This window comes from Salvelinus alpinus, chromosome 37 (genome assembly GCF_045679555.1).
Source record: "Salvelinus alpinus chromosome 37, SLU_Salpinus.1, whole genome shotgun sequence".
In the NCBI taxonomy this organism is placed as follows: Eukaryota; Metazoa; Chordata; class Actinopteri; order Salmoniformes; family Salmonidae; genus Salvelinus; species Salvelinus alpinus.
Genome location: NC_092122.1, coordinates 3694770 through 3709383, shown reverse-complemented (window position 1 = coordinate 3709383; position 14614 = coordinate 3694770). Strand labels below are relative to the sequence as shown.

At 44.4% G+C, this 14614-nt stretch overlaps 2 protein-coding genes across 3 annotated transcripts; one reads left to right on the top strand and one right to left on the bottom strand.

Annotated features, from left to right (window-relative positions):
- Positions 1 to 1125: 1125 nt before the first annotated feature.
- Positions 1126 to 8902, bottom strand: LOC139565608 (leukotriene A-4 hydrolase-like). Its single transcript, XM_071386033.1, has 18 exons — positions 8625 to 8902; positions 7848 to 7978; positions 7470 to 7590; positions 6484 to 6657; positions 6100 to 6152; positions 5862 to 5934; positions 5609 to 5749; positions 5495 to 5518; positions 5327 to 5397; positions 5027 to 5138; positions 3966 to 4110; positions 3734 to 3837; positions 3556 to 3626; positions 3226 to 3280; positions 3019 to 3114; positions 2825 to 2907; positions 2633 to 2737; positions 1126 to 2447 (listed from the first exon to the last, which is right to left on the bottom strand). The coding sequence occupies exons 1-18, from the start codon at positions 8778 to 8780 to the stop codon at positions 2315 to 2317; spliced, it is 1848 nt and encodes a 615-aa protein (XP_071242134.1). The 5' UTR covers positions 8781 to 8902; the 3' UTR covers positions 1126 to 2314.
- A 94-nt stretch (positions 8903 to 8996) lies between these two features.
- dennd6b (DENN/MADD domain containing 6B) lies at positions 8997 to 14288 on the top strand. 2 transcript variants are annotated; one of them, XM_071386035.1, is made up of 17 exons: positions 8997 to 9426; positions 9666 to 9704; positions 9816 to 9858; positions 10433 to 10545; positions 10947 to 11027; positions 11189 to 11249; positions 11398 to 11540; positions 11679 to 11734; positions 11908 to 12030; positions 12155 to 12250; positions 12339 to 12499; positions 12583 to 12737; positions 12842 to 12895; positions 12985 to 13094; positions 13214 to 13316; positions 13501 to 13575; positions 13716 to 14288. In XM_071386035.1, the coding sequence occupies exons 1-17, from the start codon at positions 9274 to 9276 to the stop codon at positions 13836 to 13838; spliced, it is 1689 nt and encodes a 562-aa protein (XP_071242136.1). In that variant the 5' UTR covers positions 8997 to 9273; the 3' UTR covers positions 13839 to 14288. The 2 variants fall into 2 exon arrangements, with proteins under 2 accessions (XP_071242136.1, XP_071242135.1); XM_071386034.1 differs by having other exon boundaries at positions 11144 to 11249.
- Positions 14289 to 14614: the final 326 nt, after the last annotated feature.

Sequence of the window (14614 nt, the reverse complement as noted above, 5' to 3'; positions counted from 1 at the left end):
ATACTGAGGACTTCACTGGTCGGTGAGTCAAGGCCATCTGAGGGAGTGGCTGCCACACAATGATGGCTGATTGGATGGGAGGCGGGGGGGTCAATTCCACGGGTTCGAAAACGTGGACAGCAACTGTTATGGAGAAAACCGCCTGGAAAAAGTGTCCGCTTATTTTTTTAATCAAGATCGATGGGTATCGCGGAAGTTCGGCTCTAAAGCCCAATTGTAATTTAATGGCAATGTTTCCGCGTTGCGGAGACTGCATATGTCAGCAGTAATTGGAAACTACTTTGAAATGTATATTGCGCAATCTGTAACACATCAGCGATACAGATTGAATAGGGCCCTTCGTTTTTAAATATAGAGCAGTCGCTATTGAAAACAAATAAGTGCCCACTTTTTCTGGGAGATTGTCTCAGTAACCGCTGCTCATTGACTCATCCCCTCGTTCTGAATTAAAGAGTTCCAGTGCTGCACGCAGGTCTTGAACCCATGACCTGTCATTGGAGGGTAAGCTCCTAACACCTGAGGCACCAGCTCGTTTACACTATAAACATGTCTCTTCCTATATGTATATTTAACATAGACTATGAAAATGCATTCAAAATAGTCCAGGCAGATGGGTTGCCTCCCACATTAATGTTCCAGCATATTAGTGCTGTTGCCTTAGGTCTTGGATTTCCGAGGCTACATTCTAAACACAGAGTGGAGATTTGAACCCGCAACCCCAGAGCAACAAACTCGGGCAGGGATTCAATCAGATCACGTGTTATAGGCATTGCAGCTTTTAAAGGCAATGTTCCCGTGTTCCCAGAGATCCCATTCCCAGTAAAAGCTGCATGCTGGCTCAATCGCAAGTTGTATTCCTATAACCCGCAATCGGATTGAATCCTGGCCTCAATCTGGGTGCCCTATATCCTACACAGCACATATACCAGATCCAGCACATCTACCTATCAGCCCTTCTCTCTCTGTCTGAAGCCAGCAGATTGGGATGGAAGTCTGTAGTCCAGTGTTGACTGGTAACCATCTCTCAGATTCTTAAATTCTCAGGACTACTGCTAGAGGGCAAATGCTGGGACGTGAAACTGCCTAATACTGTCAACTGATCATGAAAAAACACGAGACATTCACTACTCTATGATCATGGTGTTTAATGGCATCAAATAAAGGATGAGATATTGTAACTAATCCACACAGGTTCTGTATTTGAATCTGGACAAAATTTAACCATTCTAAAATCAGTTTCCCTCCCAAAATTTAAAAAATGTATCTTATAACTGATTTTTTTCTTTACTTTTCTGCCCTGAGATGAATACCTAGATGTCAGAGTTGGGGTCAATTCTGAATTGAGTTGCGAATTCTCTTCAAACTATTTGAAATAATTACAGTGGTGTGAAATACTCTAAGATCATGTTGTGGGTTGTCTATAATAATTTCCTTAATGTCTTTAAATATCCGAATACATTTCCCAGAACGCATTAGATCAAACACTAGTATGAAAGGGAATAAGCTATCATCTCATGACAAAGAAAAATACTGGTTTGAGTTATAATCAAACTAAAGCCTATAATCAATCAGATCAAGCGTTAACCGGCAATAGTCTCATTTGCATTAGAAATTCAGGACAAGAAAGTGTAGGCTACATAGAAATAATCATGCCCAAATAGAAAAATCATTAAAAAAAATAATGACGACTTCTATCATCCTAATCGAGGTGTAGATTACATCTGTGTTCAAACTTGTAAAAAAGGCTTCATGGGATTTCTGTTAATGCAACGCCATGCAGCCAATGGCAATGTCCGCTTTAGGTATAAAGCTGGGGAGTCACTTGTAGATTTAACAGTTCCACCTCCGTTGTCAAAACAACCGCTATGCAGATGTCTGCTAAAGCGGATCTGATTGAATAGAGCCATAATATTTAAAATGGTATGTGTATTCTTTGCATTAATAAGTGGCATATGCTTTTTATAAAATATTTGTCAAATTAATAGGCTTCCATGTCTTAGTTTAATTGGTTTGAATTCAATTCTACTTCTTTCAATTCAAATTCTGCTTCCTGTGGGCTGTGGCAAATTAGTTTGAATTGAATTAAATTCAGAATTGACCCCAACTCTGCTCGACGTATCATAAACCTCAATGTAAAACAAACAGAAACAAGACAATTCTGAATAGCTGCCGAGCAAAGTAGACAGTTATTAAAGGTGGGGGTGTGACAGGAAGCTTCTCTCTAGCTTTCTCCGGTCGTTTTGGGCAATGGGGTGGGGTATGTCCCGATAAAAATGCCGGCCTCGGAGTGCTTCCGGTGGGATTCCAATTAGAATCAGGTGCTCTTGCCAGTGTCCACCTTCAGGTCCTTGGCCACCAGATTAGACGTTACTGGGTGCATGGCTGCCCGGTGGGCTATGAACACACGCACCGCCTCCTCACGATACTTATCAAAGTTGTACACCTCTCTAAAAGAAGGGAGGGAGAAAGAGAGGGATTAGGTAGAACACAAGCACAAATGGTCCCTAAGTAAGAGAATAGGACTCGTGTTTTTAACAAGATGCTGCCTAGAAATAATTTGATCCAGAAAGCACAACAACGCATGGCATCTAATAACAGAGATTGTCTCTCAGATAGTTGCGCCGCTGGTTACTTGAATAGTGGCCGTGTGAACTTCATCCTCCCCTGCTCTGTCGCCATCTTCAGCGCCATGGGAACGGCATCCTCCCACTTGGACTTGACACACAGCCGCAGCCACCTGGAAGAAGGGAGCCAACCGTGAGAGACAATGACACACACTTTGCCTGTACATACTGCACGATGGGACCCCAGAACAGGAACTCACCTGAAGCGGATCTCTGCGTTGTTGAAGGCGTTGAGTCGGTACACTTCCTGCATCTTCTTCACATGGCTGAGGGGGAGGGGCTCCTAGGGGGAGAAGATACGCTCATTGGTCTGCTTTGGATTCCAATAGAACGATCACATGGCTTATGGAAGGTTGCTATGATGACCAGGTGAGTGACAGTGAGGCGTGTCTACCTCTTGCAGGAGCAGAGACAGGAACTCTATAAGCTGGTGGGTGGAGAGAGTCTTCACATCCACCTCACTGAAATTCCCCAGATCCCCCTCTTTGGTCTAGAGAGGGAGAGAGAAATTAACATACAGAAAAACGTGTAAAAATGCTGTGTTCTACCATCATGAGGTTCTAGAACAAATGCATTATCAATGTGGAGCATGTACCCTCACCTTCACCCATCTCTTACACAGTGCGATGCAGGCGTCTGCCATAGTGGTGTCATATCTGGAGGAGGAGGGTGGCATTGATTTAACACACACACACACACACACACACACACACACACACACACACACACACACACACACACACACACACACACACACACACACACACACACACACACACACACACACACACACACCTCAGATTGAGTGGACAGGTAAACAGTGACACAGCTAAAAACAGACCCACAAACTAACAGAAGTGTGGCTCAAAAGGTGTAACAGGCAGCCAGGTGAGTGACTCTCGAGTGAAATGGTTAGGTAAGGTAAACCCACTGTGGTTTGACGGGGGGCATCCCAGGGGTGTGCATCCAGGCGTTCCAGTCCACCTTATTCAGGATGTCCACCTGAGATCGGACAGGGAGCAGTAAAGGTGAAACAGAGAAACGTTCAAGAGCCACAGCAAGGGGCTTTGATAGCAGCTTGGTTAGGTGGAGAGTGGTGGTTACTGTACCTTGTTCTTAAAGTAGGTGAAGAGGTACTTCTTCCACTCCTCAGTAGTGACGCTGCTGTAAGCAAACATCTGGATGTACGACTTCACAAAACCCATAAACACCTCTGTAAGAGACACAGCCAATTAACACGAAGCAAGTGACTTCAATTACAAAAATTTACTGAATGAAATGCAACTGTGTGTGTGTGTGTGTGTGTGTGTGTATGTGTGTGTGTGTCTCTCTATCTCTCACCAGGTCCTCCCATGAGCTCCTCCAGGTGGTATAGAAGAGCGAAACCCTTCTCGTAGGGGACAGAGGAGAAGGCATCGTCGGGGTCCACCTCATTCAGGTTGGGAACCAGGTTGGTCAGAGGGTTGTTGGCCCCAAACGTGTTCACCTGGGAGACAGAGGTAACAGATCAGATAAGGCCGGGCATACACAGTTGCACACGCACGCACGTACACACAAACGCAAACACACACAGGTAGAAATGAACATGTAAGTGGCTTGTCTTTCAGTGAAGTCAGACATTACTTAAGCCTTGTTCACACTGCAGGCCTCAATGCTCAAATCCGTTTTGGAAAACTGACTGTCCAGACAGCAGGTTACAAGTGACAGAATCGGATTTCTGTGTGTTCAGACAGCAGTCATTAGCTGACATGTCTACGCTAATTGTCATAGTAACGAAGGGGTTTGTGCACAGTGGTGTAGGCTGATTGGTGGCGGTGCTGGTGCTTCCTATCACTCAGAAGTTATGTAGCAAGCCAAGGTGGACGTTTCCTAGTTACTTTGAATGATCAAAATCATAGAGTTAGAACACATTTAAAGCCTCAAATGTCAAGATGATCTAACTTTCAAAAACAAGTCCTTTTTGGCTAGCCACAGCAATCAACTAGCTAGCTAGGTAGCTGTTTAGCTCTCTACCGATCACTCACTCATTTGTTGGTGAAGCTGGTTAGCTACCACATGTTCTTGTCAAACTGTCAATAGAGTAGCTAGCAAGCAACAAGATATGCCAAACAAAAACCACTTGAGAGCAAATTAATCCGATTGGACCGTTTAGACAAGTCGCATGGCCAGGAATCAGATGTATGTCTGACTTCAAACCACCTACGAAAGGTGGTTTGAAATGTGACTTGAAATATCCGATTCCATGTTCTTTTTGGCTGTTCAAACTTCAGGAAAAATAACAGATTATATAAAAAAATTGGATGAGTCACTTCAAACTGCCAAATGTGAACAAGGCTTTGTGTATCAGTGTGTGTAACAGTGTTACAGTGTACTCATGCATGTGTGTGTGTGTGTTCTCTCACCGATTCCTGCAGGTCCTTCCAGCCGCCCATGGCCTTGAACTGTCTGAACTGTTCACTCTCCATCGACCTGCCAATCATTCTCTCAAGGTACACCGTGTGACCCTCGTTCAGCCTGGAGAAGGAAGGGTCACAGACACTAATTATGAACTCATTAACTCCGGAAAGCGATCTTCCTTTTCTATCTCTCCATCCCATTTGTCTGATACTCAGTTATGGCTAATTTCACCAATTGACATGATATCATTCCCATTCATTCAAGCGAGAGAAAAACATTGATAGAATGTTTTCTCTGTGCCGTACCAGAAGTGCTCCCAGGTCTTGTTGGTCACCAGGTTGCCAGTCCAGCTGTGAGAGATCTCATGGGCTATGACCTGGAGAGAAACAGGAGGACACAGGTTAACACACCCATACACAGATATAAACACATACATGAGAAGACACGGACACCTGTGAACTGTGATTACTTACATTGGACAAGGATCTGTCTCCAGCCTAGAAGATAAACATAGGAACAAAGGAAGGTTAAAAAAAGAATACACAGGCAGGTGTATTTGGTATTGTGATGTGTGTACGGTGTCTCACCAGCAGTGTGGGGGTGGCAAAGGTAAGGCAGGGGTTCTCCATGCCTCCATACGGGAAGGAGGGGGGCAGGACCAGGATGTCATACTGGCCCCACACATACGGCCCCGCAAGGTCCTCAGCTGTCTTCAACATGGTCTCTGTCTGAGAGGGTCACACACACATTTCAATATTAAACTCTGCTGATGTAGAATGAGTGGGACATGGACATATCACCGACGTACCTCACAGATACACTAAATACTGAGAAACTCACCTCTGAGAACTCAAAAGCTGCCTTGTCCACAAACTCCTTCTCTGACCAAACACGAGACCTGGGCCCAATCTCTCTTGTAAAACAACAAGCAAACATTTATTACTAATAGAAATAATTAGGAGGAAAACAGGGCAATAGTTACATGTATGGGTGTGTGTGTGTGTGTGTGTGTGTGTGTGTGTGTGTGTGTGTGTGTGTGTGTGTGTGTGTGTGTGTGTGTGTGTGTGTGTGTGTGTACCTGCTCTCCAGAGCTCCCACCACGATGGCAATGAGGTAAGAGGGCATGGCCACCTGGGAGGTGTCAAAGGTCAACAATGGGGAAATCAATCAAACACAGCGGTCAGACACACACAGCCATGTACCTGCTCCAACACCAGTCTCTGAGAATGTACTTCATTCAGACTGCAGGCATGCTACGACGGGTTCCTTTTGTTATCTGGCTGTTATCTGGCTAAACTTTCCTTGTAATTAACTCCTTATTGCTTGATCAGCAGCTACTTTGGCAGCGCTGTACCTTGAACAGTCAAGCCAAAAAGCAAGACTGACAGTATTACGCTATCGATGACAATGGATGGTTGGATGGAGAGATGGATAGAAAGTGATAGAGAATAGAGACACTGACTGGTTGTCTGAAGCGGTAGATGACCCGGCTGCTGTCCTGGGGATCAGGCTCCTGTCCGTCCCGTACAGCACTCATCACAGCCACCAGCTCCTTGGGGACAGACACCTGGGCATAGTAGGTGTGTTTCATAGCGGGGGTATCCTGGCAGGGTACCATGCTCCTGCAATGGGTGGCCTGGAGGGGTTTGAGGTGGTTATTAGCACATTGCTACATCCGCCACCTAATCGGGATTTATCTCCAAGAGGGGACAAATAGAATTAATTGAAGTAAACAAAGTCCTATTGAGTGCAATAATAGAGAAGGCTGTTAATATCAATATCAGCGACAAAGGAGCCAATGATCAAGGTCCTCTCATAAAGCTTATCTGTGCTGCAGCTGAACACTGCACCTTTGGACACACAGGTGATACAGGAAAAAGAGGGAGAAGAGGGATATATAATGAAGAAAGAAAGCAGGGGCAAAAGCAACCTCAACTGGCACAGGTTACGATCAAATTATGACATCTTTCTTCTGCTAAGAACTTCAAAGAGCAGCACAGGTTTTTGTGTGTGACTACAATACAACTGGCCAGATGTTGCAGAAGACGGGGTTGGGAAAGTGTTCTTTTGTGATGTCTTTTGAGGCAGTCGTACAACTACTCTGACAGTTAAAATGACCGTTGAGCAAGACTGGCATCCAACCAAAAATTAAGACGTTTCATGTTTGTAGAAGTGCATAATTCGTCTCACATCTGGCACTGGTTATGACCATTCTACAGCACTTTTCCTCTGATAAGAACTTCTAGCTACAGAAGTGGTTTCTGTGTGTGACTACAGTTACACTGGGCAGATGTTGTGTAAATGTTCAATTTTGATGCCACAGCAACTACTTTTACCATAAAAGTACTGTTCATGGCGCAGTCTTTTGTAAAAAAAAATTAAATAAAAAATAAATACAAATACTTCAGGTTTGTGCATGTTCATAAACTCACACAGTGTGTGTGTTACCTGGCACTGGCTGAAGAGGTAGGGGTGTTTCTTCCCAGCAGTCTGTTCAGGAGTGAGCCACTGCAGCGCAGAAGCACTAGGTGCAGTCTCATAAGTCACCTCCACGATCACATGCTGACCCCTGACAAACAAACACACACACTAAATATTACCCCTAAACCAGCATCCATCGGTTCAATGTCTGAGGGTTGAGTTACCTGGGGTGCAATCAGTGATGTGCAGTCTTCTGAACATTACAGATAGAAATGAAGTGAATAGAGAAGACACTATTCCCCTACTCTATATGACAAACAATCATATATGTTCTACACAATTCATTTCTATCTTAAGGTTCTGTAACATTACATCCTCCTGAACAGGCCCCTAAGGTGTGGTTACCTGGAGAGGTCAAAGGGCAGTGTGATCTCCAGAGGGGTTCCCATGAAGCTGTGCTTGGGTCCCAGAGTGAACTTTGCTGCCTGTCCATTGGCTGTTACCTTAGAGACCTTCAGGTCCTTCGTGTCAAGGGTCTGATCATAGGAAGGATGGAGAGAGAGAGAGAGGAAAGAAAAAAGAAAAAGGAAGTGGGGCAATAAGTTTGGGTAACCAACAGTGTGTCAGCAACTACAAGAACCACATCATCCATCTTCCCCCAGATTGTGACTGTAAAACAGCTGTCACCAAAAGAAATACATCATTCTGTCTCTCCCTGGCCCTAAGTCGCTGACTACATTTCCTACACCTGCTCTGAGAAACACAGTATGAACTCAGTTCTAAAGTTCACGTGCCTGGTATCACATGTCAACTCGACCTGTCAAAGTCTTACTGTCACTGAGCAGAACAGTGCCATAAAGCACATATGGCTAGCTACATATTATTCCTGAATTGACCCACTAATGATCAGATTTACAATGAGTGATATTCAGAGCTTGTCTTGAAGCAGTGTGTGATACGTTGTGTCTGATAAACTCAACCAAATGCTTTGTAGCAGTGTACTGAAACAGGTGAACTGAAACAAGGTTTACAACTGAAACAAGGTGTACTGAAACAAGGCTTTTTCCCACGTCAAGTTTAGTAGCAACACAAAGGCATTTTCTAGCAAGAATGAATGAACTTGGCTAGCTAGTTTAATAGCTTGCTGGCTAACCAGATTGAGAAATGAGATGAATACTGTACCAAAGACGTGAAATTATCCACTAAAACCTCCACGGTGAGCGCGACCTTAGCTTTGATGACATGGCTGTCAAAATCCACATGGTAGGTGAGATTCAGGTGCTTGGTAACGCACTTGGAGAAGGAGGAAAATGAGCAGGGGTCTGTAGCTGAAGCCATGTTCGGTCCAGGATCATGAAGAGTGAGAGCAAAAAAACTAGCATTAGCTGTGAACTACAACCCGGTTCACCGCACGTCCATGTGACAGCGCCCTGCTGCATGCATTGTGGGAGTTGTAGTTTAGTCTGGACCTGAATGTGTTGAGTTTCCTTCTAAATTAATAATCAAACCACTACATGTACCAGAATGAGCTGATACATTTCCGTTCCCTTTCAACAATCTATTTCTTTGCGTTAATAAACACGTCGGGGAAAACATTTTAATCATATGAAAAGTTATGTAGATTTCAAAGCAGTCTTTGTATTTCGCTTGTTTTTAGCTTTTATCTGAACAACTATCTACTGTTACTACAGGACAGGGGGATTCAGCTGTCATTTCAAGCCCTTCTCACTGGAGGGCGACGCGTCTTGCTTGCATGTCACGAAGTAAATAGCTTAGCCAACAGGGCAGCACAATAATTCAGGGCAATGAGGAAATGGACCTCTGAGTCGTAATGGACCCGTTAGACAGCTCCGAATCGCGTCTTGTTGAGTCGGCAAATGCGGCAGAGAATACAGAATCGAGTTTGCCATGGGCCCGTTTCTCGTCGTGGCTGGAGTGTGTCTGCGTTGTTACCTTCGACCTCGAGCTCGGCCAAGCCATAGAGGTATTGCGGGGTTGCAATGTACTGTACTGTAGCATCCCTAGCAGGTGTTGTTGACATCTGATCTAGCTAGCTAGCATGCTAATGTTCTTGTGTACAAAGTCTTGTTTGCTTGCAGAAAGAAATCAACATGATCCACGTAACTTGGCCCACATCAACCTCTCATGTGTTTCATAATCTGGCCTGCCGGCGCATGTGTGGAATAGTGACATGACATTTTGGCACTTTCTCCTCTATTCCAGCTTGTGTACCCACACGATGTGAAACTAACTGAGAAGGAGGTAGGAAATTAATTTATGCTCTTTTTGTGATGCCCCACATACATAACAAGCTAGTTGCCTGTCAATAATTGTGTATGTCCCTGATTGTGCTTCCTCTCCTTTAAACTCCAGAAAACTAGCATTTGCTACCTGTCCTTCCCTGACTCTTACTCAGGTTAGTGTATTAGATTACACAAACTATCATCACGAAATACATTACGGTCAGAGGACCAACCCCAAATCGATCCAGGACACTAGGCACTTGTGGAGATCTGACATGATTTGATGGCTTTTAGGAATATGGTGAAACTTCCACCAATCCTATCAGAAGTTGGAACTATTACCATATTGCAGGGTTCCCCAACTGGCGGCCTGCGAGCCGAATTTTGCCCACAGGTGATTTTATTTGGCCCCCCAAAGTTTTCTGAGCAAAAACAGCAATTGTTTAAAAATGTTTTTATTTTTATTGCTGGACACAAAAGACTGTAAAAACACTAGCAAATCAGCTCCAAGTGACTTTAATTTTGGACATCTGTTCCCAAGTATTCCCACACCTAGTAGAGAGATACATGTGATTGTCTACAAATGTAAGCAAAGATCAGCCTGCGGCTGAATCAAGTTGATGATCCCTGCCAAATTGCTTGCACTGTCAAATCCACTCAGATCTCCATGTGTAGGGTCTAGAGGTCGATTTGGGATTGGGCCAAACATCTATATCAGTCACATGACCTGTGTGATGTGTTTCCCAGGATGCCTTGGAGACACCCAGTTCAGTTTCAGACTGCGCCAGTCTGTGGGCCGCAGGGGCTCCTGGTTTGGAGAGGAGGACGCCTACAGCAGAGACGCACCTGTCACACTACAGGTGAGCCCTCTGTCTGACCCAATCCCAAATCACACTTTTGGAGATTTGATTAGATTTGACAGGTGTAAGCAATAGGGTAATAGCTCCACCTTACCCTCTGATAGGCTAGGTGAAAGTTTCACCATATTGCTTATATCAACCAAATCCTCTCACATTGCCACAAGTGTGTAGGGCTTAGTCTTAGGGGTTGATTTGGGATTGGGCGTCTGTCATCGGTCTGACTGAATAAGTGGTCCAGGCCAGGGACAGTTTGGTTGCTTACCTTTTAGGGTTATGGTTGGTTCTCTGGTAGGGACAGCTAATCTTAAATCCGTGACTGGAGTGGAATATAATGTCAGCCACCACTAATTGTCTGTCATTGCAATAGCTTGATTATTCTCATCTTTCCCTTTCTCCCTCAGCGAGAGCTGGCCCATTTCTATGGCTATGTCTACTTCAGACAAGTCAAGGACGCCGCCGTCAAACGAGGCTACTTTCAGAAGGTGAGAAGCTTATGTTACAGATCTGGTTCGTCACCAGAACCACAATGTAATCACATTTGGTTTTCTCTTTCATTCTCTCTCCTGCCTTTTCTCTTTCACTCTCTATCTCTCTCTAGTCTCTTGTACTGGTGTCCAGACTACCGTATGTCCACCTCTTTCAGTCCCTGCTGCAGATCATAGCTCCAGAGTATTTTGAGAAGTTGGAGCCTTGCCTTGAAGCAGGTGGGGAGATATAACTTCTTGTCTTTTTTTTTTCTTCCCAGTCTATCTTATTTATAATTCATCTCCCATTTATAGTTACCTAGGGCTCTAATGTACAGCCTGGACTCTACTTCCCTAACCTTTTCTTTCTCACTCTCCCACCTTGCAGTGTGCAACGAGATTGACCAATGGCAATCTCCGGTGCCAGGGCTGACACTCAACCTGCCTGTGATGGGCGTGGTCATGCAGGTCAGGATCCCATCCAAAAACGACAAACCAGGGGGAAGCCCGGAGAAACAGGCACAAAAGGAGGTTGGTGTAGCTTTTTATGTAATGGGCCACATGCCCATAAAAATACGACTTCTCCATGATGTTAGTAAAGTTGATGTTAGTTGATAGGTATCGCTAGAGGACCGTTCATCTAAAAAAGTATGTTTCTGTTATAACCAGAATCTTCTACCAGCCCCTATGATGCTACCGACCATACATGAGCTTGACCTGTTCAAGTAAGTGAAAATCTAAACTTCATATAGTGTAAATAGTTATGTATCTGTTTGTGTTTATGTAAATTACATGGCTTGAACTTAGCTGTATTTTCAGTTTAATTTGAGGATGCATTATATTAGTAAAAGCAGCGTCCATTGTATATGAACTGACCTTTGCCCTCTGACCTGCCCAGGTGTTTCCAGTCCTTCCTGATCCACCTGCAGATGCTCTGGGAACTCATGCTGCTCGGGGAGCCCGTGGTCATCATGGCACCCTCTCCCACTGTCTCCTCGGAAACAGTGCTGGCCCTAGTGAGGTAAACAGAAAATGCATGAAATATGCCATATGATGTATGGCATTTAGCGTCACGTGTATGTAACGTAACTCAATGTAACTCGGTGAATTTGTAAATTGAAATTCTTATTCCTCCCATCCTACAGCTCGATCGCGCCACTGCGGTATTGCTGTGATTACAGGCCCTACTTCACCATACACGACACTGAGTTTAAAGAGTATACCACTAGGACACAGGCACCGTGAGTAGGGCTTACTCTAAACACTGGGTTTATATTCTATCATACCCGGGGGGCAACTCAACTCACCCTGCTCCCTTTCTCTCTCCAGTCCCAATGTAATTCTGGGGGTCACTAATCCCTTCTTCATAAAGACCTTCCAGTCCTGGCCCCACATTATACGCCTTGGAGAACTCAAGATGTCAGGTGATCTGCCCAAGCAGGTGAAGGTGAAGAAACTAGCCAAGCTGAAAACACTGGACACTAAACCAGGTAAAACATCTGGAGGTATGGAGCCAACATGGTTTGAGAGAGTGAGTTATTAGTGTGTAAGAACATGTTCTCCCTACCTGTAGGTATCTACACAGCACATAAAATGTTCCTTCAAAAAGACAAGTCCCTCATCAAAAGACTCCTTAAAGGGATCCAGAGGAAGAGGCCGTCTGAGGTGCAGAGCGCCATCTTGAGGAGACATCTGTTAGAACTCACCCAGAGCTTCATCATCCCACTGGTGAGGGGACTGCCTTCCCTATCACACTAACATCCCACCCCTAAATAGACTGTCTGTCTGTCCTGCTGTGTGTACCACCTGTCTCTCTGGCTGTCTTCCCCCAGGAACGCTACCTGGCCAGCCTGATGCCTCTGCAGAGGTCTGTGACTCCTTGGAAGGTGGGTGATATTGATAACAAACCTGTTTCTTCTATAGTATGTTGATACTGTTTGAATATGGTAATAACGTGTGTGTGTGTGTGTTTCAGACCCCTCCTCAGATCCGTCCCTTCAGTCAGGAGGAGTTCATGGGGACTCTGGAGCACGCTGGACCTCAGCTCACCTCTGTGCTTAAAGGGGATTGGGTTGGCCTGTACAGGTGAGTATGTTCACCTGCCAGCTCATCTGTCATTTCTAACTATTGTATCTTGTTGTGGCATATGTTTTTCTAAACAAATCATCCATAATGCATTGCACTATCAATGTATGGCCTTGTAGGAAATTCTTCAGGTCCCCCAACTTCGATGGCTGGTATCGCCTGCGACACAGGGAGATGACCCAGAAACTAGAATGTCTCCACCTAGAGGTCGTCTGTGATGCTGTGAGTTGACCCCACAGCCTTGTTCACTCACACCTAAAGACATTAGTTTAACTCTACTTACAGAGATTCATGTGACCAAAAAACTCAACCACACGACTCCACTGACTTTACTTCAGTTAGGAGTCCTTTCCCTACCCATAAGAGTTGATTAGTTTAATGTTTTGTTAATGATCTGCTCGCCCAGGACCTGCTGGGTTGGACCAAAGACAAGTCAGAGGTGGAGATCGTGGACCTGGTTCTGAAACTGAGAGAGAAACTGGTCAGTAAAACCCATCAATATATCCATTACACTCACCTCAACGGGTGCCATTTGTAACATTCTATATTTAGTGTTGGGAAATGAATTCTGTGCCACAAACCATTGCGTACTATAGTCTCGGTCTGTGTCCCCCACTCCAGATGAAGGCTGGAAAGCAGCAGCTCCCGGTGAAAGAAGGGGTGCTGGAGAAACTAGAAGGATACCTCCAGACTGTCATCAGCTCTCTACCAGAGGACCTGCAGACTGTGCTACACAGATACTGACGTTAACACTGACGCACTGCTGTATATATACAGAAACTGACACTGAGTAGTGTTTTGTTTGACGTCTTTTTAATAACAACCTGAAACTAAAAGTATTGCCATCACCAAAACCACTACCCCCTCTGAGTAAGATAATGAAGATTTATAACTAGAAGTGTAGGTAATATAATAAACATAGCTGTTTCATCATGACAGTAACATTAGGTCAAGGGGAATCGAGAGTAGTTGAAATGTAGGCTTTATGAGATTATGCCTTCACTAAGTATCGTGGTTGTTACTAGAGGGATTGAAGCATATACCTTGGGAAGAGGGACATGTGGGTATAGCCTTTTGCTCTAATCCAGACATTTAGATGTAACATGCATAGTTGTTAGCATAAAATATAACTAGCATATGCACCTTTTACATTTATTTTATTTGTCATTAAACCCATAAAAGGGGTGAATTACATTTAAGTGACTACATTTTGAGGCTTTCATCAATCTCAGTATTTTCTATTGATCAAGCACAAACAAATCACACTACATTGAAACACCTCTAAATATCCAGGTTACACAAGCTTAGATTGCAGATTTCAGTTTAGATTTGTGTGTATGTACAAAAGTATGTGGACACCCTTTCAAATTAGTGGATTTGGCTGTTTCAGCCACACTTATTGCTGATAGGTATATAAAACCAAGCACACCGCCGTGCAATCTCCATAGACAAACATTGGCAGTAAAATGGCCCGTACTGAAGAGCTCAGTGACTTTCAACGTGGCACCGTCATAGGATGC

Coding starts and splice junctions, on each gene's coding strand:
- LOC139565608 (XM_071386033.1), bottom strand. CDS start 8,780: ATGGCTTCAGCTACAGACCCCTGCTCATTTTCCTCCTTCTCCAAGTGC. Junction 5,519..5,608: donor TTGCCACCCCCACACTGCTG/GTGAGACACCGT, acceptor TTTATCTTCTAG/GCTGGAGACAGATCCTTGTC. Junction 3,838..3,965: donor GGAGCTCATGGGAGGACCTG/GTGAGAGATAGA, acceptor TGTCTCTTACAG/AGGTGTTTATGGGTTTTGTG.
- dennd6b (XM_071386034.1), top strand. CDS start 9,274: ATGGACCCGTTAGACAGCTCCGAATCGCGTCTTGTTGAGTCGGCAAAT. Junction 11,250..11,397: donor GGAGCCTTGCCTTGAAGCAG/GTGGGGAGATAT, acceptor CCCACCTTGCAG/TGTGCAACGAGATTGACCAA. Junction 12,896..12,984: donor GGTCTGTGACTCCTTGGAAG/GTGGGTGATATT, acceptor TGTGTGTTTCAG/ACCCCTCCTCAGATCCGTCC.